General features: G+C 42.8%; 1 protein-coding gene and 1 pseudogene across 2 annotated transcripts in view; both read right to left on the bottom strand.

Moving 5' to 3' along the window:
- The window catches only part of EIF2B3 (eukaryotic translation initiation factor 2B subunit gamma), a 115,844-nt gene that overhangs the window by 36,205 nt on the left and 62,148 nt on the right, over nt 1-17,491 (bottom strand). For both annotated transcript variants that reach the window (XM_040627367.1, XM_008699302.2), the window contains exon 6: nt 2,361-2,450. In XM_040627367.1, the coding sequence (XP_040483301.1) occupies nt 2,361-2,450 (90 nt within the window). The remainder of the gene's footprint in view (nt 1-2,360; nt 2,451-17,491) is intronic.
- On the bottom strand, nt 5,969-6,594 carry LOC103670783 (annotated as a pseudogene).

Below are 17,491 nucleotides of genomic sequence, written 5' to 3'. Positions count from 1 at the left end.
CCTGACAGGTGAAGGGTAGATGGGGGGATGAAGAGGTAAGGGTCTCTTTAACAGATCCTGAGATGGGGAGGTAGTTTGAGCTGAGGCTCTGTATCATTCTGCATTGCAGCAAGCTCTGGGAAAGTCCCATTTGGCAGAGCTTCTGGCCACGAGCCAAAGAATCACCAAATTAAGGCTTGTCCTCAAGGCACATACCACTGCACTACACTTGCCAGGTGTGGGAACAGCCAACTGGTGGCCAAATGAGTTACAAAGGAGCCACGGCAGCCAGGATGAAGCTAGCTCTGGTGCAAAACTGTCTACATATCCAGGCACCAAAAGCTAAAATCCCATTTGGTAGTTTAATACTACCACTGTTAGTTGGTTTTTGTTTGTTTGTTTGTTTGTTAAGTTGTGATAATGGCATGGAGGTATTTGTTTAAAAGATAGAAAGACTTTATATTTTACAGATACATATGCAGGGGTTTATAGATAATAACAACTGAAATAATTACAGATGAAATTACATCATAATGACTTGCTTCAAAATAATCTGGCATGACAGTGGAGAGATGGGAGTGGCGCATACAAAACAAAACTGGCCACCAACTGATACTTGTTGAAGCTGTGTGATGGATACAGAGGAGTTCGTCCATTACATTCCTTTCTCTACCTCTGTGTTTGTGTAAAGTTTGCCCTAGTAAGTAGTTAAAATAAAAAAAAATTTCTACCAACACATCACAGGGCCTACACTTCACAGGGCTTCATTTTCACTTGAGAATAAAAAACACGTCCTTAAAAGCCAAGAGTTAACTTCATTTTTGGAATATAGATAGCCCAGACTGGTGACTGGAAAACAGGTCCCTGAATTAATGTCTAACTTGGTGTAAGTTTCCTTGCTATTTAAAAAGCAAAGTCTCTCGGGGTGCCTGGGTGGCTCAGTCGTGAAGCGTCTGCCTTCGGCTCAGGTCATAATCCCGGCGTTCTGGGATGGAGCCCTGCATCGGGCTCCCTGCTCAGCGGGAAGTCTGCTTCTCCCTCTCCCACTCCCTCTGCTTGTGTTCCCTCTCTCGCTGCCTCTCTGTCAAATAAATTAAAAAAAAAAAAAAGCAAAGTCTCTGCAATTTACCCTGGAGCTTAGGCTGCAAAATTCCTGAGGGCAGGGCCCACGTCTGCTTATTTACCATTGACCCCACGGTTGATTTAGGACAATGCCTGCCTCGTCACCGGTGCTTCATAAACATTTGTTGATTGAACGATAAAACAGAATGGTAAGTCAGAGGGGAGCAGGGCAACAGGGTGTCCTGGGGGGGGGGGAAATAGAGAAATAACAATCCCTGGAAAAATTTTCCAGGAGTCCAAATGATTTCTTCTACCACTGGTTCTACATGGGTCTTCCTGAGGGGGTTTAGCAGGTGTAGCAGTCAGGGGTGAGGGTTAAGATGCTACAAGATATAGACTGGGCAAGAGGAACACTTCCCCTTCTCCTATTAATATTCCTGTATATATCCAAGTCTATCAACCAGGGCCATGCCAGCGTTTAAACTCAGGTTCTCAGACTCTCTTCCTCAGCTGGTCTGGGAACTTGAGGCTGTGGTACCAGCCTACTTGCTTTCCAGTCCATCAGTGCTATTCAAGGCAGAAACAAATTCAGCAGCCATCAAGGGAGATGAGCTGCTCCTCTCCTTAACCACGCAGTTACCAAATCTTTTCCGACCTGTTCCTCTGAGGACTCTAACTGCATTTACTATAAAAAATCCTTGAGATCAACCTCAGAGGAGGTTTTTTCTGGCAACGCAAGTCCTATGATCTGCTAGACACAGTCTACGGGAAGTTACTTAAGGCCCACAATTCTGTTCTCAAAGCAAAATCAGACAAAGTACCAAATTTTGTTTCTCTGTATTCGTGAAAGTCCACTCGGTGAGGTGGACTTTTCCAAAGCTGGAGGAAACTTTTTTCTCCCTCTCCTTGGGTAAGTCTCTGAACCTTTGCTAAGAAGGCCCACCTATAAAATAATCGCCTAGGGGAGGGGCACCTGCTTGGAGACGAAATAGCACTAGAGCTAGGAAGCTCAACCTTGCGGAAGGAAGGCAGGAAGAAGAGCCTGAACTGTGCAGAAAGAGGCATCACAGGTACTATTAGTTTTATAAAAATATTTTGTTGGTTTATTATAACACAGCACCCCCCCCAATATAAGCAGGGGACTCTGTGATACAGACAAAATAACAGTATGTTGGTAACACGATTTCATTTTTAAAACAAAGGCGAGAATCAACTGTTAAATAAACCAGCTATCTAACATTATCAAGGTTTAAAACTGTTAAATAAGAACCAAGGTAGTTTAAACACTGTGAGTTTGACTCCACCTCCCTCTTTCTTACTTATTTTCCATTAGGAAGTCCACGACATATTTTTTCAAGCAGTAGAGATGGGCGTCCACAAGGCCTGTGTGGAAATGTATTCTAGGGTGCCTGCAAAAACAATGAGAGAGAAGGGGCTCACAATCAAGTAACATGGGTTCTATCCTATTATTAGATAGTAAGCATTAAAAAGTTTATAAGGGTCAAAGCCACCATCCCCACTGGTCTCCTACTCTGGGGAGACCAAGATGGTGGATACCAGTTTTGACCCTACCACAGAAAAGTTCTTCTTTTTATAGAAACCCCACCTCACACTTTATCAGGCCTTTAGGTAAACCATCAAATCACTGACAGGTCATCTTCTTCTATTCTAGCACAAACTCCTACTCACAATTTTTTGTTTTTTTAAAAGATTTATTTATTTATTTTAGAGACAGAGGGCGAGCGTTAGAGTGACAGCAGGGGGCAGGGCAGAGCAAGAGAATCCTGAAGCAGACTCCCTGCTGAGTGCAGGGCCTAACACAGGGCTTGATCCCAGGACTCTGAGGTCATGACCTGAGCCGAAATCAAGAGTAGGCCACTTAACCAACTGAGCCACCCAGGTGCTCCTCACAATTTTTATAACTAACATTTTCCTGCTTTTACTCCAACTGCCCTACTTCCTTCAGGCCATACTTCAGCCATGCTTTCCTCCAGGATTTGGCATGTATTACTTCATTTTCACAGAAGATGAAGTAAAATTCTATGAATACTCACTAACTCCCTACTCTTACGTGTTCATCAGGACTTTCCCCAGATACACTTCTTCCAGGAAACCTTCACAGACAACCCAAGTTTCTGCGCCCACAGCACGTGGTGCCCACCTCTATCAGATAAGTTATCGTCCCGTAAGTAACAGCCTACTTACTTGGCTCTTTCTCCCTAGACTGGGAGTTCCCTGAGGGCAGAGATCTATCTTTATAGCCTTAGCACTTAGCATTATACCTCACACAGAGAAAATGTTTAATAAATAGCTGTTGAATAAACAAATGAATGAATTAGGTCAAATTAAGGCAGCTGCTTAGTTGCTATTTTAGTCTATTTTAGTGTGCTATTTTGGCTTTAGCCTTAAGAAATGCCATGCTTGGGGCGCCTGGGTGGCACAGAGGTTGGGCGTCTGCCTTCGGCTCAGGACGTGATCCCGGCGTTATGGGATCGAGCCCCACATCAGGCTCGTCTGCTGGGAGCCTGCTTCTTCCTCTCCCACTCCCCCTGCTTGTGTTCCCTCTCTCTCTGGCTGTCTCTATCTCTGTCTAATAAATAAATAAAATCTTAAAAAAAAAAAAAAAAGAAATGCCATGCTTATAATGTCCAAGGTCATTTTATTTAATAAAAATAGACAGCTGAAGGAGAGAAGGGGAGAAGCAGGTAAAAAAATAGAGATTCCAATCATAACTACTGATTGTCATCTTTCTTTTACGTTGTGTTACTTCGCTTTGAGTTTTAAGGCTTACAGTTTTAAGGAAAACTATTCTCATGGGATCTAGATACCCTAGAAATAATTTATCAAGTAAGTTAAGGTGCACCACCCTGGGTTTCCACTCTTTTGGGAGATTGGGAGAGGGGGACAACATGCTTCCATAAGAGAATCAGAGTCAGACTTAGGATCCCACACTCATAACCTGCTCCCCTGCCCCCACAAGCCAATTAATGCATACAGTGAGGAGGAAGAAAGTAGAAAGTACTTCCCAATTTTTAGGTCTTGAATACTAAGAAGTTCTTGAGGAAATAGAATTTTACAAATGTGAATGTCGTTACTTTCTGGTGCCAGGGTTTTATCTGAAGTCCACATCGTAGGGGCGCCTGGGTGGCTCAGTCGGTTAAAGTGTCTGCCCCGGGCTCAGGTCATGATCCCAAGGTTCTGGGACTGAGCTTCACATTGGGCTCCATGCTCAGTGGGGAGTCTGCTTCTCTCTCTGCCACCCGCACCCAGGCCCTGCTCACGCTCTCTCTCTTTCTCTCTCTCAAATAAATAAATAAAATCTTAAAAAAAAAATGAAGTCCACACCCTGATAATCCTCTCCCTTGATCTAATCAATTTGGAAAGTTACACTCTCCTGTTCAGTCCCTTTGTTTACAAATTCCTTGAATCATTCAACACTATCTATCCTCATAACTACCTCACAAGGTAGATATATGACTCTTATTTTTATAGTTGAGGTCAACTTGTATTATACAGACAGGAAAAGAATAACTTAAGAGTTTGAATAAATAGGATGCCTGGGTGGCTCAGTTGGTTTAGTCTGCCTTAGACTGAGGTCATGATCTTGGCGTTGGGCTCCCTGCTCAGTGGGGAGCCTGCTTCTCCTTCTGCCCCTCCTCCTGCTCGTGATCTCTCTCTCTCAAATAAATAAAAACTTTTTTTTTTAAAGATTTTATTTATTTATTTGACAGAGAGAGACAGCCAGCGAGAGAGGGAACACAAGCAGGGGGAGTGGGAGAGGAAGAAGCAGGCTCCCAGTGGAGAAGCCTGATGTGGGGCTCAATCCCAGAACGCCGGGATCACGCCCTGAGCCGAAGGCAGACGCTTAATGACTGCGCCACCCAGGCGCCCCGTATGTATTTATTTCTAAAGATTATTTATTTATTTATTTGCCAGAGAGAGCGCTAGAGAAAAGAGAGAGTGCGCAAGCAGGGGAGCAGCAGGCAGAGGGAGAAGCAGTCTTTCTGCTGAGTAAGGAGCCAGATGTGGGACTCGATCGCAGGACTCTGGGACCATGACCTGAGCCTTTGAGCCAGATGTGGGACTCGATCGCAGGACCCTGGGACCATGACCTGAGCCAAAGGCAGCCGCTTAACCAACTGAGCCACTCCAGCATCCCGAAGATTTACTTATTTATTTGAGAGAGAGAGCACACACAGCACGGGTGGGTCAAAGGGAAAGAACCTTAAGCAGACTCCCCGCTGAGTGCGGAGGCCAACACAGGGGCTAGGTCTCATGACCCTGAGATCATGACCTGAGCTGAAATCAAGAGTTGACACTTAACCGACTGAGCTGCCCAGGTACCCCTAGGCTGGTTATCTTTGCCTTAAACATAATTATTTAAAAGTTCCCTTCTGGGACGCCTGGGTGGCTCAGTTGGTTAAGCATCTGCCTTTGGCTCGAGTCATGATCCCAGGGTCCTGGGATTGAGAGTCCCATATCGGGCTCCCTGCTCAGCAGAGAGTCTGGTTTTCCCTCTGCCCCCCTCTCTCACGCTCTCTCTCAAATAAATAAATAAATAAATAAATAAATAAATAAAATCTTTAAAAAATAAATAAAAGTTCCCTTTTGTTAGAAGGGAAGAAGATAACTGGACATTCTCAATGCTCCACTTTGAAGTGATACTTGCCTCAGCTTCTTAAAAAAGAAGTTTTGAAAGTTATATACATAGGTTTCACTTAAGTTATGCAGCAGTCTTTTCTTTCCTTTTTTTTTTTTTAAGATTTCATTCATTTATTTGACAGAGAGAGAGAGAGAGAGAGCACAAGCAGGGGCAGAGGGAGAGGGAGAAGCAGACTCCCCACTGAGCAGGGAGCCTGACGCAGGGCTTGATCCCAGGACCCTGGGATCAAGACCCAAGTAGAAGAAAGATGTTTAAATGACTGAGCCACCCAGGCGCTCCTGCAGCAGTCTTTTCTTATTGTTGTCCCAGATTTTGTATAATGAAGATCTCTGTCACCAAATCAAGTATGGTATTTCACGACTATAAGAATGATAATCGCTAGCAAAAGGATAACAGCAGCCAAAGCCATGATGGCTTTTATTTTGCATCCATGCCGCCACATTTCCTTTAAAGTTGTTTGGACCTGTTGCTGAAAGCAGTTGCATTATCCAATAAGCTTTTTATATCACATAGAGGATGGAGAGAAGAATTAAATGACTTAACAGGATTCTTTTATCTTTGTAATATTTTCTTGCATGACAGCAATAATTTCATCCACTTGATTCTGAACATGCTTAATTTCATCATTAATAGGTCCAAATCCTGGTCCAGATGGTCCCCTTAAAAAAAAAGTCCTCTCCTTCATCTGAATCATCTTTCAAAAGATTTCTCCTTTCACTTTTCACAGAACCAGTGACATCACCATCATTTAGGTGGTGCTTGAACTTGGGAGGCATGCTTTTTACTCAAGAAGTACTCTTCTGTTTCCCAGCAGAATAAGTATTCACCACCTGGTCTTCCGGGGAGCTCTAGGCAGTTTTTCAGGGTGGGCAGCATTGAGAGGGCAGGGGAAGGAGTGGGGAGTGCAGGAAGAAAGCAGGAAAGAGAGACAGTGGGCGCAGACCTGGTGCCCACTCTGTGGCAGCTACATGCCTAATCATTACAGTTTAAAAGAAACTAGAGACCAAGGTTGCTCAGAAGTAGCTATTTACAATTCCATCTATAATTCTAATGAGACAGACTTTGGGGTAAGCACCTGTTGCAGAACTACCTGGTAGCTACTTTATAGGAAGGCACTTACTTGCCAGATGACCCCAAATGCCTTATCTTGGCGGCACTGAAAGTGGCAGCAGTGACAGACTGCTGATCATCAGGCGTGCGTATGGAGTTCCAAACCAAAGAGAGTGGCTGTGGCACCGTTGGTGCTCAGGCCCCAACCAGGAGAAGCAGTTGTGTTGAAATGAAAGCCCTAGACTCAAAGTAGCAGACAGAGACTTCCAGAGCTGGAAGAGTTCTTTAGAGTTCTAAGGGCTGCTCCTCATTGTACTGACAGAAAAACAAAAGGAAATTTATTCTAAGTGTACAACGAATGAATGGCAAGCACAGAATGCTATGGAAGCATGTGACAAGGGCCCTTGCCCAGGCTGGGAGATGACGGGAAACTTCCCTTTAAGCTTAGACTTGAAGGATGAGTAGGCGTTAGCCAGGCGAAAGGGGTGGAGAAAGTGAGATGGGAACCCTGGCCGAGAAAACAGTAGTTGCCAAGACATTGAGGCAGACTGGTGAGTGTGAGGAACTAAACGTGCTCCGTGCTGATAAAGCACACGAAACAAGATGCGGAGAGGCACAAGATGAAGCTACAGAGGTTTCAGGCCACATTAAAGACTTTGATCTTTAGTCTAAAGGAAGCAGATCTTGGGCGCCTGGCTGGCTCAGTCGGTAGAGAATGTGAATCTTGATTTTGGGGTTGTGAATTCAAGCCCCACGCTGGCCACAGAACTTACTTAAAAATAAATAAATAAATGAAGTAGGTCTCAGGTTACATGTAGAGGTAAAGGGAGAGGTACAGAAAATAGAATCACCTCCTATGTCTCTAGCATATTCAGTATCTTGAGACCACAGACAACTTATATTCTGTAAGTGGTATCACTGACTTAATAGTGAACTAAATCAAAGTTAAAAGGCAGCTTGGTGTAGACTGGCCGAAAGTCAGGGTTCCAGACTTCATCTTGCCATTACATATGGCACAATCCTTCTTCATGCCAGGTTCTTTGTTAGGAAACGAAGTATTGTCCTTCAAAGTTCCAGAGTTTTGTAGAGGTGCTTCAGGAAACTACAGGAAACCCAAATCAGAATAACCCCATGTTCTAGGGGTGCCTGGGTAGCGCAGTCGTTAAGCGTCTGCCTTCGGCTCAGGGCATGATCCCGGTGTTCCGGGATCGAGTCTCACATCGGGCTCCTCTGCTGGGAGCCTGCTTCTTCCTCTCCCACTCCCCTGCTGTGTTCCCTCTCTCGATGGCTGTCTCTCTGTCACATAAATAAATAAAATCTTAAAAAAAAAAAAAAAAGAATAACCCCATGTTCTATGTTTTATGTCTTAGGCTTCTACGTAAGATTTCACTTAAAGAAAACATTCCACTGCCTAAAGAGAACACTGGAAAATGATTGCAATTTTTAATTTTAGATAATACATTAATTAATTAATTTTATTCAACAAATGTGGAGATTGATCATATTACCTACCTACTGCAGAATTATTAGGATTAGAAATGACTCAAAGTTCATTGCACGGTACTTGTCATACATTAGGCACTCATTAATTGATCACTATTATTGTTATTTTCATGGGCCAAGTACTGTGCTTGGTAAACAGGAACACAGAGTTGAAATAAACAGATGTTGCCCTTAGGAGCTCACAATCTAGGGAGGAAGACTACATGTTAAAAAACATTTTATAGTATAATGTGCTATACATAATAATGTAGGGAGCTGGTACAGAAGAGGATGCAATGAGCTGTCTAAGACAGTAGGAATATGATCAGGTTTCACAGGGATGGATGAAGCTGGTTGGCTCTGAAAGATGAGGAGAAACTTGCTAGGCAGAAGTAGGAAAAAGATATTTTAATTGAAGGGCTAGTGTCAACAAAGGCAAAGAGGTATGAAAAAAATTCCAGGATACAATGATAAAGGTTCAAGCTGGAGAGGCAGCCAGAGGTCTGGTCCTGAAAAGCCTTCTATGATGCTTAGATGTCATATTAAAGCATTTGGATTGGGGCGCCTGGGTGGCTCAGTCGGTTAAGCATCCAACTCTTGATTTCAGTTCAGGTCTTGATCTCAGGGTTATGAGTTCTAGCCCCGTGTTTAAAAAAAAAAAAAAAAAGCATTTGGATTTTGTTTCTTAGGTGATAGAAAACCATTGGAAAGTTACTGTTTTATGGAAATACATAATGTGATATAAATGGCTTTGTATGTATTACCTAAGCCGGGCTGGAATTAGGTTATGCAAAATTCTCTTCTCTGAGTGGTTCTGAGGTAGCGGAGGCCACAGAGATATTTTATGTGACATTTAAAAGGCAGAAATAAAGCTACAGCCCCATTTGTAATGTTCTAAAGGTCAGCAGATGGTGGCACGTACTGTGGCAACTTCCTCATGATGTCACTGATATGCTAGCTCCCCTAGCGGGCATGGAATAATACCCAGACTTACAGACCCTCCAGACCCTATCAGGTATCCTCCCTCAGCTTATCTTGAGTCCTGAGCCAAGTACTGCGTCGTTCTGTGGGGAAGGATGCCAGCTTCCCCTGCAGGTCACCCACAGCAATGAGGCTGAAGGTCGTGAGAGATGTACGTGGCTTTCAGTTTGTCCTTGTGGGTCGCTGTTGGCTCTTGTTCCTGTCCACATCCAGCTTTCCTTTCTGACTGATGGTGTGGCAATCTCCCTCTGAACACTAGACACAGAAGCAATAGCATGCATACACTGCTCTACCAGTTTCCACAATTAAATAATAAATCCATATTCTATATCACTCATAGCAGTTCTATTTCTCTGACTGATGTAAAAATTGCTGCCAGAACTGGTCCTGGAGAGGAGCGTCTAGGCTGGCTCAGTTGGCAGAGCATGCAACTCTTGATCTCAGGGTCGTTGAGTTCAAGCCCCACACTGAGCATGGAGTCTCGTTAAAAAATAAAAATAAAAAGGAAGCGGTCCTGGAAGATCAGAACCTTAAGGATGGGTTTGTGAATTGATTTTGTATTACCTACAGTTAGTTCTCTGATTTGATTAGGTTTGTTTGTTTATTTATTTATTTGTCAGAGAGAGAGAATGGGAGGGAGAGAGAGGGAGTGCGAGTGCACAAGCAGAAGGAGCAGCAGGCAGAGGGAGAAGGAGGCTCCCCGCTGAGCAAAGAGTCTGATGCGGGACTCAATCCCAGGACCCTGGGATCATGACCTGAGCCAAAGGCAGACGCTTAACTGACTGAGCCACCCAGGTGACCCATTTTATTTTTTATTTATTAAGTAATCTCTACTGCCAACGTAGGGGCTCAAACTCATGACCCCAAGATCAGTAGTCTCATGCTCTACTGACTGAGCAGCCAGGTGCCCTGGTTCGGGTTATAAAGGTCTTTCTACTGATTGGATGACCCCCACCCAGATTAACCAGGAGAGTCTCCCTCACTTAAAATCAAGAGATTTTTTTTTTATATTAGCCACATCTGCAAAATACCTACAGAATAACACCTAGATTAACATTTAATTGAAAAACTGGGTACTAGAGCCTAGCCAAATTGATTTATAAAAATAACTATCACATAGACCGATGAGAACCTGTGTCTAACGTTAACATAGGAGTCAGCAAAGCCTTCCTAGACAGGATCACACAGCCACTCACCCTCCCTGTCACCCCACTCATCCTCCCTGTCACATCCCTGCCCAGAATGCTGGAACCTGCTGAGGTCTGGAATGTCCATGATCCTTCTCAAGATGTGTTCTAGATAGCAATCTGCTATCTGAGCCCCACTGACAAAGGGCTCCTACTTAAAGATAAGCCCAGGAAAGAGAGCTGTCTCTCCAGTTAATTCTTCTAAACTGCCTGGTCCATTATGTATGAAGAATTTAATAAACAAGATTTAAACACTCTATAGAAACTGGGTGAAAACTGACATATTAATTTGCGCTCCACTCAGTCCCCCTGACCTAGCTAATACGACCTTTTAGCAGGTCTGCCTTTCAGTCCTCAATTCTTCCAGGACACAAAGCAGTATTCCTACTGGCTTCAGATCCCAGTTTCAAGCTGATTATGGAGATGGCCAGAGGCAAGAGACCAGTTAAGGATCACTCGGGGGTTCATTTCTCAAAGCTTGGTTCCAGCTTTTGCATGGCTCGAGTTATAACAAATTCAAAAGTTATTACAAGCCAACCTGCTCAGGCACTCCCCACTCTTTGAGGTTCAACAGTTGAGTAAAAAAATTTCTCCGAAGTGACAAATATGTGCTAGGCACAGAACTGCGTTAGGTCTACAATACCGAATGCAACACAGATCTAATCTAGTAATCACTATATTTTTGTAAACCTTTAAAGACTTCCCTTTGCTTATATTGAATGCTTTCATATTATATTCTATGCTTCAGAGAAGCTAAGTGACCTAGTTATTTTGCTTTCCGTTCTCTGTGCCTTTGCTCATGTGGTTCCTTCTGGAATGACTGCCTCTACCTACCTGTACCCACTACTCCTAAAATATATAAATCCTTAAAGCTCTAGCCTCAAATGTCATTTTCTTCTTAAAATTTTTCCTGATTCTCCTAATCTAGTGAGTTTTTCCCCCTTCTAAATACTTACAAAATTTCATCAGAAAAATCTCTTACAGTACTAATGTACTATCCTACATGGTGTGTAACTACCACCTCTTTCCAGGAAGGATGATTTGAGACTAGATCATCATATTAGCATAATGTCCAGAATAGTCCCTTATAAGGCAGGCACAAAATAATACTTATTCAATGTCCTAAAAGAGTATACATTCTGATAAGAGATACAGACTCATTAAAAACAAATGTTGGGAGACTTCGGGAAAGTCCTGATGAGTTTGGGTGTACTTCAGAATATTCCTGATAGGTCCAGGGGAGTTGGCAAGATTAGGTGCACAGCAGGGAATGGGAAGATGGGGTAGGAATGGGATGGACTGCTGAATAAGACAGCTAGTCCCACTATAGCAGTTATGCCTCTGACAGGGTAGCGGCCGAGGATCTCCTTCTCTCAACCCCGCTCTCACATATCAGCTTTAGAGAGACAGGCTGGATGGACCCTTAAGGGCTGCCTTACATGAAAAATCACTCGTATAACCTTAACGTGTTCTCAGTTTTTCCAAAATTAAAATATCATTTTTCAAGCCTCCCTTCTCCCTTTGGTCCTTTCTCTCTCCTATCTTTCACAGCCAAATTTCTCAAAAGCATTGTCCAATGTGCTACCACCGTTTCATCATCTTCCACTCTCCCCACTTCAATAAGATGGCTTCCATTTTAGTAAAACACAGTGATCATTTTTAAATTATGATCTTATCTAACCTCATATCGACACTACTGCAACTTCTTCCCTCTGGCTCCTGTAATGTTATGTTCTCTTGGTTTTCCTTTTCTCTTCCACTCTCTGCTCTAAGTTTCCTTTGGAAGCTCATGATCCTCTAGCTGGCCCAAGCTTGTTCTTTTTTTTTTTTTTTTTTTTAAAGATTTTATTTATTTATTTGACAGAGAGAGACAGCCAGCGAGACAGGGAACACAAGCAGGGGGAGTGGGAGAGGAAGAAGCAGGCTCCCAGCAGAGGAGCCCGACGCGGGGCTCGATCCCAGAATGTTGGGATCACGCCCTGAGCTGAAGGCAGATGCCTAACGACTGCGCCACCCAGGTGCCCCATGTCATTCTCCTACTTAAAACCTTTTGGTAGTAAGGACTGTAGTAGATCATTTTCTAAATGATTCAAAATTATCCCCCTCCCTGTATTCACATCCCATTGTAAAGTGACTTTGCAGCAACTCCCATCAAGAAGTAGAGTTTATTTTCCCATCCCATGACTTTGGGCTGGACTTGTGACTGCTTTGGCCAAAAGAATGTGGTAGGAATGATGGTGTTTCAGCCCTTTCCCCAATATACAAAATTAAAGGGTCTCACTCAATTCTACCCATAAAAATTCCATGCCAGAATACCTTCAAACACAAGATGACACTCTGGAACTATTAATGTCCTCTTCCAACAAATTCACTGGGTTCTTACTATATGTTAGGCCATGTATTAGATACTAGGGTTACAAAGACAAAAATACAATTATTGTCTTCATATAACTTATAGTCCAAAGTAATAAAGGATTATAGACATTATCTAGAAATCTCTACAGTATACGGGAGATCACAAAGGAAAAAGTCAATTTTGCCTAGTGCACAGAGGGTCAGGAGAAGTTTCATGGAGAAGTAATGTATGAACTTAGTCTTGAAAGAAGAGCAGACATTTAGCCAGGGAGAGAAGGGTGACTGGCTGAAGGAATGCTAGGCATGGTGAGAACAAAAGGACAGAGGTGTGAAAAAGAACTATAAGAACTACAGAGAACTACAAGCAAGTCTCCATTGCTATAGGGTAGAGTGTTGAATAGGGGTTGCAGTGGGGAATGGTGAGATATAAGGCTGAAAAGGGTATGCATGGTTAGACGACTAAGGGCCTTTAGGAATCCGTACCTTATTTTACAAGCTATGTGTTTACAGGTGTAGAGGGAAAGTAACGGTAGAAAGCAAAGTTGAAAATTTGGGAGAGTGTGAGAAAAACTCATAGAGCAAAGTTCCAGGGGAAACAGAGGAGAACGGGGTAAAAGGCATAAGTGAAGGGATCAGGAAACTTCTTCCTCTAAGCCTGGAAAAAAGAAAGTGAAAGTGGGTCTAAATAAAGATAAAATTATGGGAAGGGATAGTATGCTTGGGAAATCAATATCTGTTAGCCAGGATTTTCTTGTAGGAAGAGGTAAGTAAAAGGTATTTGTGCCTTATCTTTTCTAAGATAGGAAGGTGGTGATGGTTGAGAATCACTGCTAAGAGAAGTGGAAGGTTTGGCCCAGGAGAAGTGTAAGGATGCAGAGTGTAAGAATGCAGAGCAGCTAAGATTGGAACCATGAATTTACAGTGATGCCAGTTTACAACACTGCATAATATTTTTCCTGAAGACTTGAATAAAACAGATGTAGGAACAGACAAAATAGATGTTAGAGTAATCCAAATTGAGGGTTATCAGGGCAGATATAGCAAAAACACAAGAGTGAGGATGGAGGGAAATGCCTGAAGTCACACACCACAGGGTCTAGACTAGATAAAGGAGGAAATGAGGGAGAGAAAGAGGAAAAAGAGAAAGAGGGAGAGAGCGAGGGAGGGAATTGAGGAACTGAAAGATATATAGAAACTGAAATGAAGGAAACAGATTTCTAGGTAAGGATGGCAGATTAAACACAGGCATTAAGCCCTATTCCTTTTTTTAAGATTTTTAAAATTTGTTTGAGAGAGAGAGCGTGAGAGCATGAGCAGCGGGGAGCGGCAGAGGGAAAGGGAGAAGCAGACTCCCTGCAGAGCAGGGAGCCAGCCAACATGGGGCGTGGGGCTTGGGGCTCGATCCCAGGATCCCAGAATCCTAAGATCCCAAGATCCCAGGACCACGACCTGAACCGAAGGCAGATGCTTAACTAACTGAGCCACCCAGGCGCCCCAGCCCTGTTCCTTTTGCAAAGCGCATTAAAGTGACAGTAAAGGGTTTCTGTTGTTGTCCTCATTGTTTTTTGAAAGGGTATAAACTCCAAGGACAAAGATGAGGAGAGGAGAGCGAAACAATTTGGAAGCTGGAAAGCAGAAGGATGGTGGTGGGGGATTCAGCACATCTAAGAAAGCTGAATCCCAAGCCAGCCATAAGAAAAGCTGAGGCGCAGCCTGATTTGTCCTGCAGAAGCCCTGAAATGGTCAGGAACACACAGCACAGCTTTTACCCACCTGGAAAGGAGACTGGAAGATTTTTCTCTCAAGTCTGTGGCCAGTCCAAAAGAAAAGGCTTAAGGACACAGACATGAGAGTTCTTTTACAAATAACCTACCTATATCACTTTATAGATGTGGGAGTTAAAAGTAAAGAGGAATAAGAAAAAGAGTCTCAATGCCTAGGCTGGCCAAAATACCCTTGGGAAAGTTTCTTGATTCTGATGTCCACGAATCCCTCTGCAACCCTCCCCACAAAAAGCTGCAAATTAGAGAAGTACTTTAGGAATTATGGCTGGTTAGTAGCATTGGGGATACTAATTTAGATAAATAGTATTTCAAGACTTTCCATACCTTTGGGAAAATAATCAAGAGCATAAACCCATTTCTCATTATCTGGAGTCCCAGAAATATAGATCTGGCCATGCATGATCATTGAGGTTTTGACTTAAGTCCTTTTCTTCCCAGATATACATGTCTAAACTTAAACAAGACGAATGTGTAAACATTTATTCCATTTTAAAAGATATCCTTTAGAAGCTTGTTTTAATATTATCATTACCCTTCCAGTGAAAAACCTTGACTAGTACTCAAAAGAAAACAACATAACACTGGAGAAAAGCTACATGACTTTCTTATTAAATATTTGGCACAAATACCTTTTACTTATGAATTATTAAAAACACATGTCTTTCAGAAATAATACAGGAATTTTAGAGCTGGGGTGGGAGGTGTCTTTAAAGAAAAACTAAGCCAATTTCAGTTAGGGAAACTGAGGTTTAGAGAAGCAAAGTTATTTGCTCAAGGTCATATGGCTGGTTTGTCTCAAAACTAAATTCCAAAAACTCTCAACTTTAATTTCCAGAACACGTTCTTTCTACCAGCAACACACTCTTCCACTACTTGTAATGCCTCTCTAAGTCATGAACACATCAATTTGACATGTAGGAAAGGCGTGGTGCTGTCTTCAAATCTACTGAGGTTGTAGAATTGGTGGCACTGGAGTGAAGTTGCCAGCACCGTCTGATGACTAAACAGCTAGCTGGTGAGCCTGCTGTGCACCTGACCACAGGGATAGCAGGAATCCTGCTCCAGCAAATGTCTTATGATATTTCCCTTTCCAGAACCAAATATGCCTGAGGGCCTCAAAATGGAACGCTCTCTTTGCAATCAAGGGAACACTTCATCTTCTCTCAGAAAGGGAGAAAACAAAGGAGATGTACATTCCATTAGCACTGTTTCTTTCTCCTACAAGCAGTATGAAAAGTTAGAAAACTTTAAAACAAGAGGTTTCAGGCTCTCCTATATACACAAAGGCCTTTTCCAAGATAACTTTGGTGTCTGCCCAATAGAAACTAGCCCCTGCCTTTGGAAATTCAGTAAAAAAAAAAAAAAAAAAAAAAAAAAAAAAGATAGGAAGTATCGTATTCTCATATTCAAAAGTGCTTGAAAATCTGAATTTAATTAGTTTTTACCCAACATCTCACTGAGGCCAGGAGGAGCACAATACCCCAGAGGGTCATAGGAATGGGGGCAAGAACATTTTTACTGCTCATTTATCTAGCCAGCTGCCCTATTATAACTAAACCAAAGATCCTGAATCATTGGAGCGTAGATTACAGGTTAGAAGACTGGAGGGAAAAAAATCTGCCAACAACCAAAAATGTAATCTAGCTCCAGGAAACCGGTGTTAATGGTGTTAATGACCCCAGTGCTTACCCAAGGCCCCCAACTCAGCAGCTATGAGGGAAAAATACATCTCCATCTGCTCTTCATTTTCACCTTACATCAGGCTATTTGCTTTTTCTTTGCTCCTATCATGCCCAAACCTTGCTCTCTTTGGCAGAGACCAGTAGGATGAGGCATTTACTAACAGTCCACCATATGGAGCCATCAGCTAGTTCCCAGGGAGGTGAAAGAGAAAGCAGGAGACAGTCTCCGCCCTCTAGTTGTAATTACAGAAACATATGACTAGCTTCTAAGAACTTCATGTCTTAGCCCGCCAACTCTAATATAGAGCAAAGCATAAACATCAGTGCTTGATGGATGCATAAATGAGTCAGGTCCCTTGTTTCACATCATAATAGATAATCACAGTTAGTTCTTTCTGCATTCCAAAGGACACAATCCCTTGACTCTTTGGAGTCTTGTGAATTTAGCAAAGCAAGACTGTGATAACTCTGTTAAGTCTTACACCTTAAATCTCTCCTGCATACTGCTGTCAGATTATCTTTCCAGAATCCTGAATTTGAATAATTTCCCTTCTCAAAAAGTCTTCAGTAATTCCCCAGTGTTCAAGGCCCTCTGTTATCCTACCAACTTAACTTCCCAGCCTTATCTCCTAGTATTCCCCAACAGGGACCCTCAATTTGGGTCAGACTGTACTTAAACAAATCTTGCATACCCTCTCTCCACACATTTGCTCACAGGATTCTCCTCACACAGGATCCAGCTTCCTATGTCCCCTTCCATACCTGATCTCTATCCATCCTTCAGGTTCAAATTATTCTTTTACATTTTCTTGACCACCTTAGCCCCTAGGGACTGCGACCTCCTCTAAATTCTTAGAACACTGCTGGCCATAATTGTTCAGTATCCGAATTGTTTGTTAACCTTTTTTTTTTTTTTAAAGATTTATTTATTTTAGAGAAAGAGAGAGAGAGCATTTGCGCATAAGTATGTGAGTGGGGGGAGGCGCAGAGGGAGAGAATCTTCAAGCAGATTCCCCGCTGAACATGGAGCCCACTGACACGGAGCCTGATCTCATGACCCATGATAATGACCTGAGCCGAAACCAAGAGCCGGACGCTCAACCGCTCAACTGACTGAGCCACCCAGACATCCCTGTTTGTTAGCCATTAGTATGCATAATCTTATCTTCCACTGAAGTGAATAAATTCTTTGAGATGGTCTCCTGACTCAAGGATCCCCTTAAATACTAAAACAGTTATTTGACCAGAGGAGGAAACTTGATAAAC

Source organism: Ursus maritimus, unplaced genomic scaffold (genome assembly GCF_017311325.1).
Source record: "Ursus maritimus isolate PB19 unplaced genomic scaffold, ASM1731132v1 scaffold_12, whole genome shotgun sequence".
NCBI classification, from domain to species: domain Eukaryota; kingdom Metazoa; phylum Chordata; class Mammalia; order Carnivora; family Ursidae; genus Ursus; species Ursus maritimus.
This window is presented reverse-complemented; position numbering and strand designations above follow the sequence as displayed.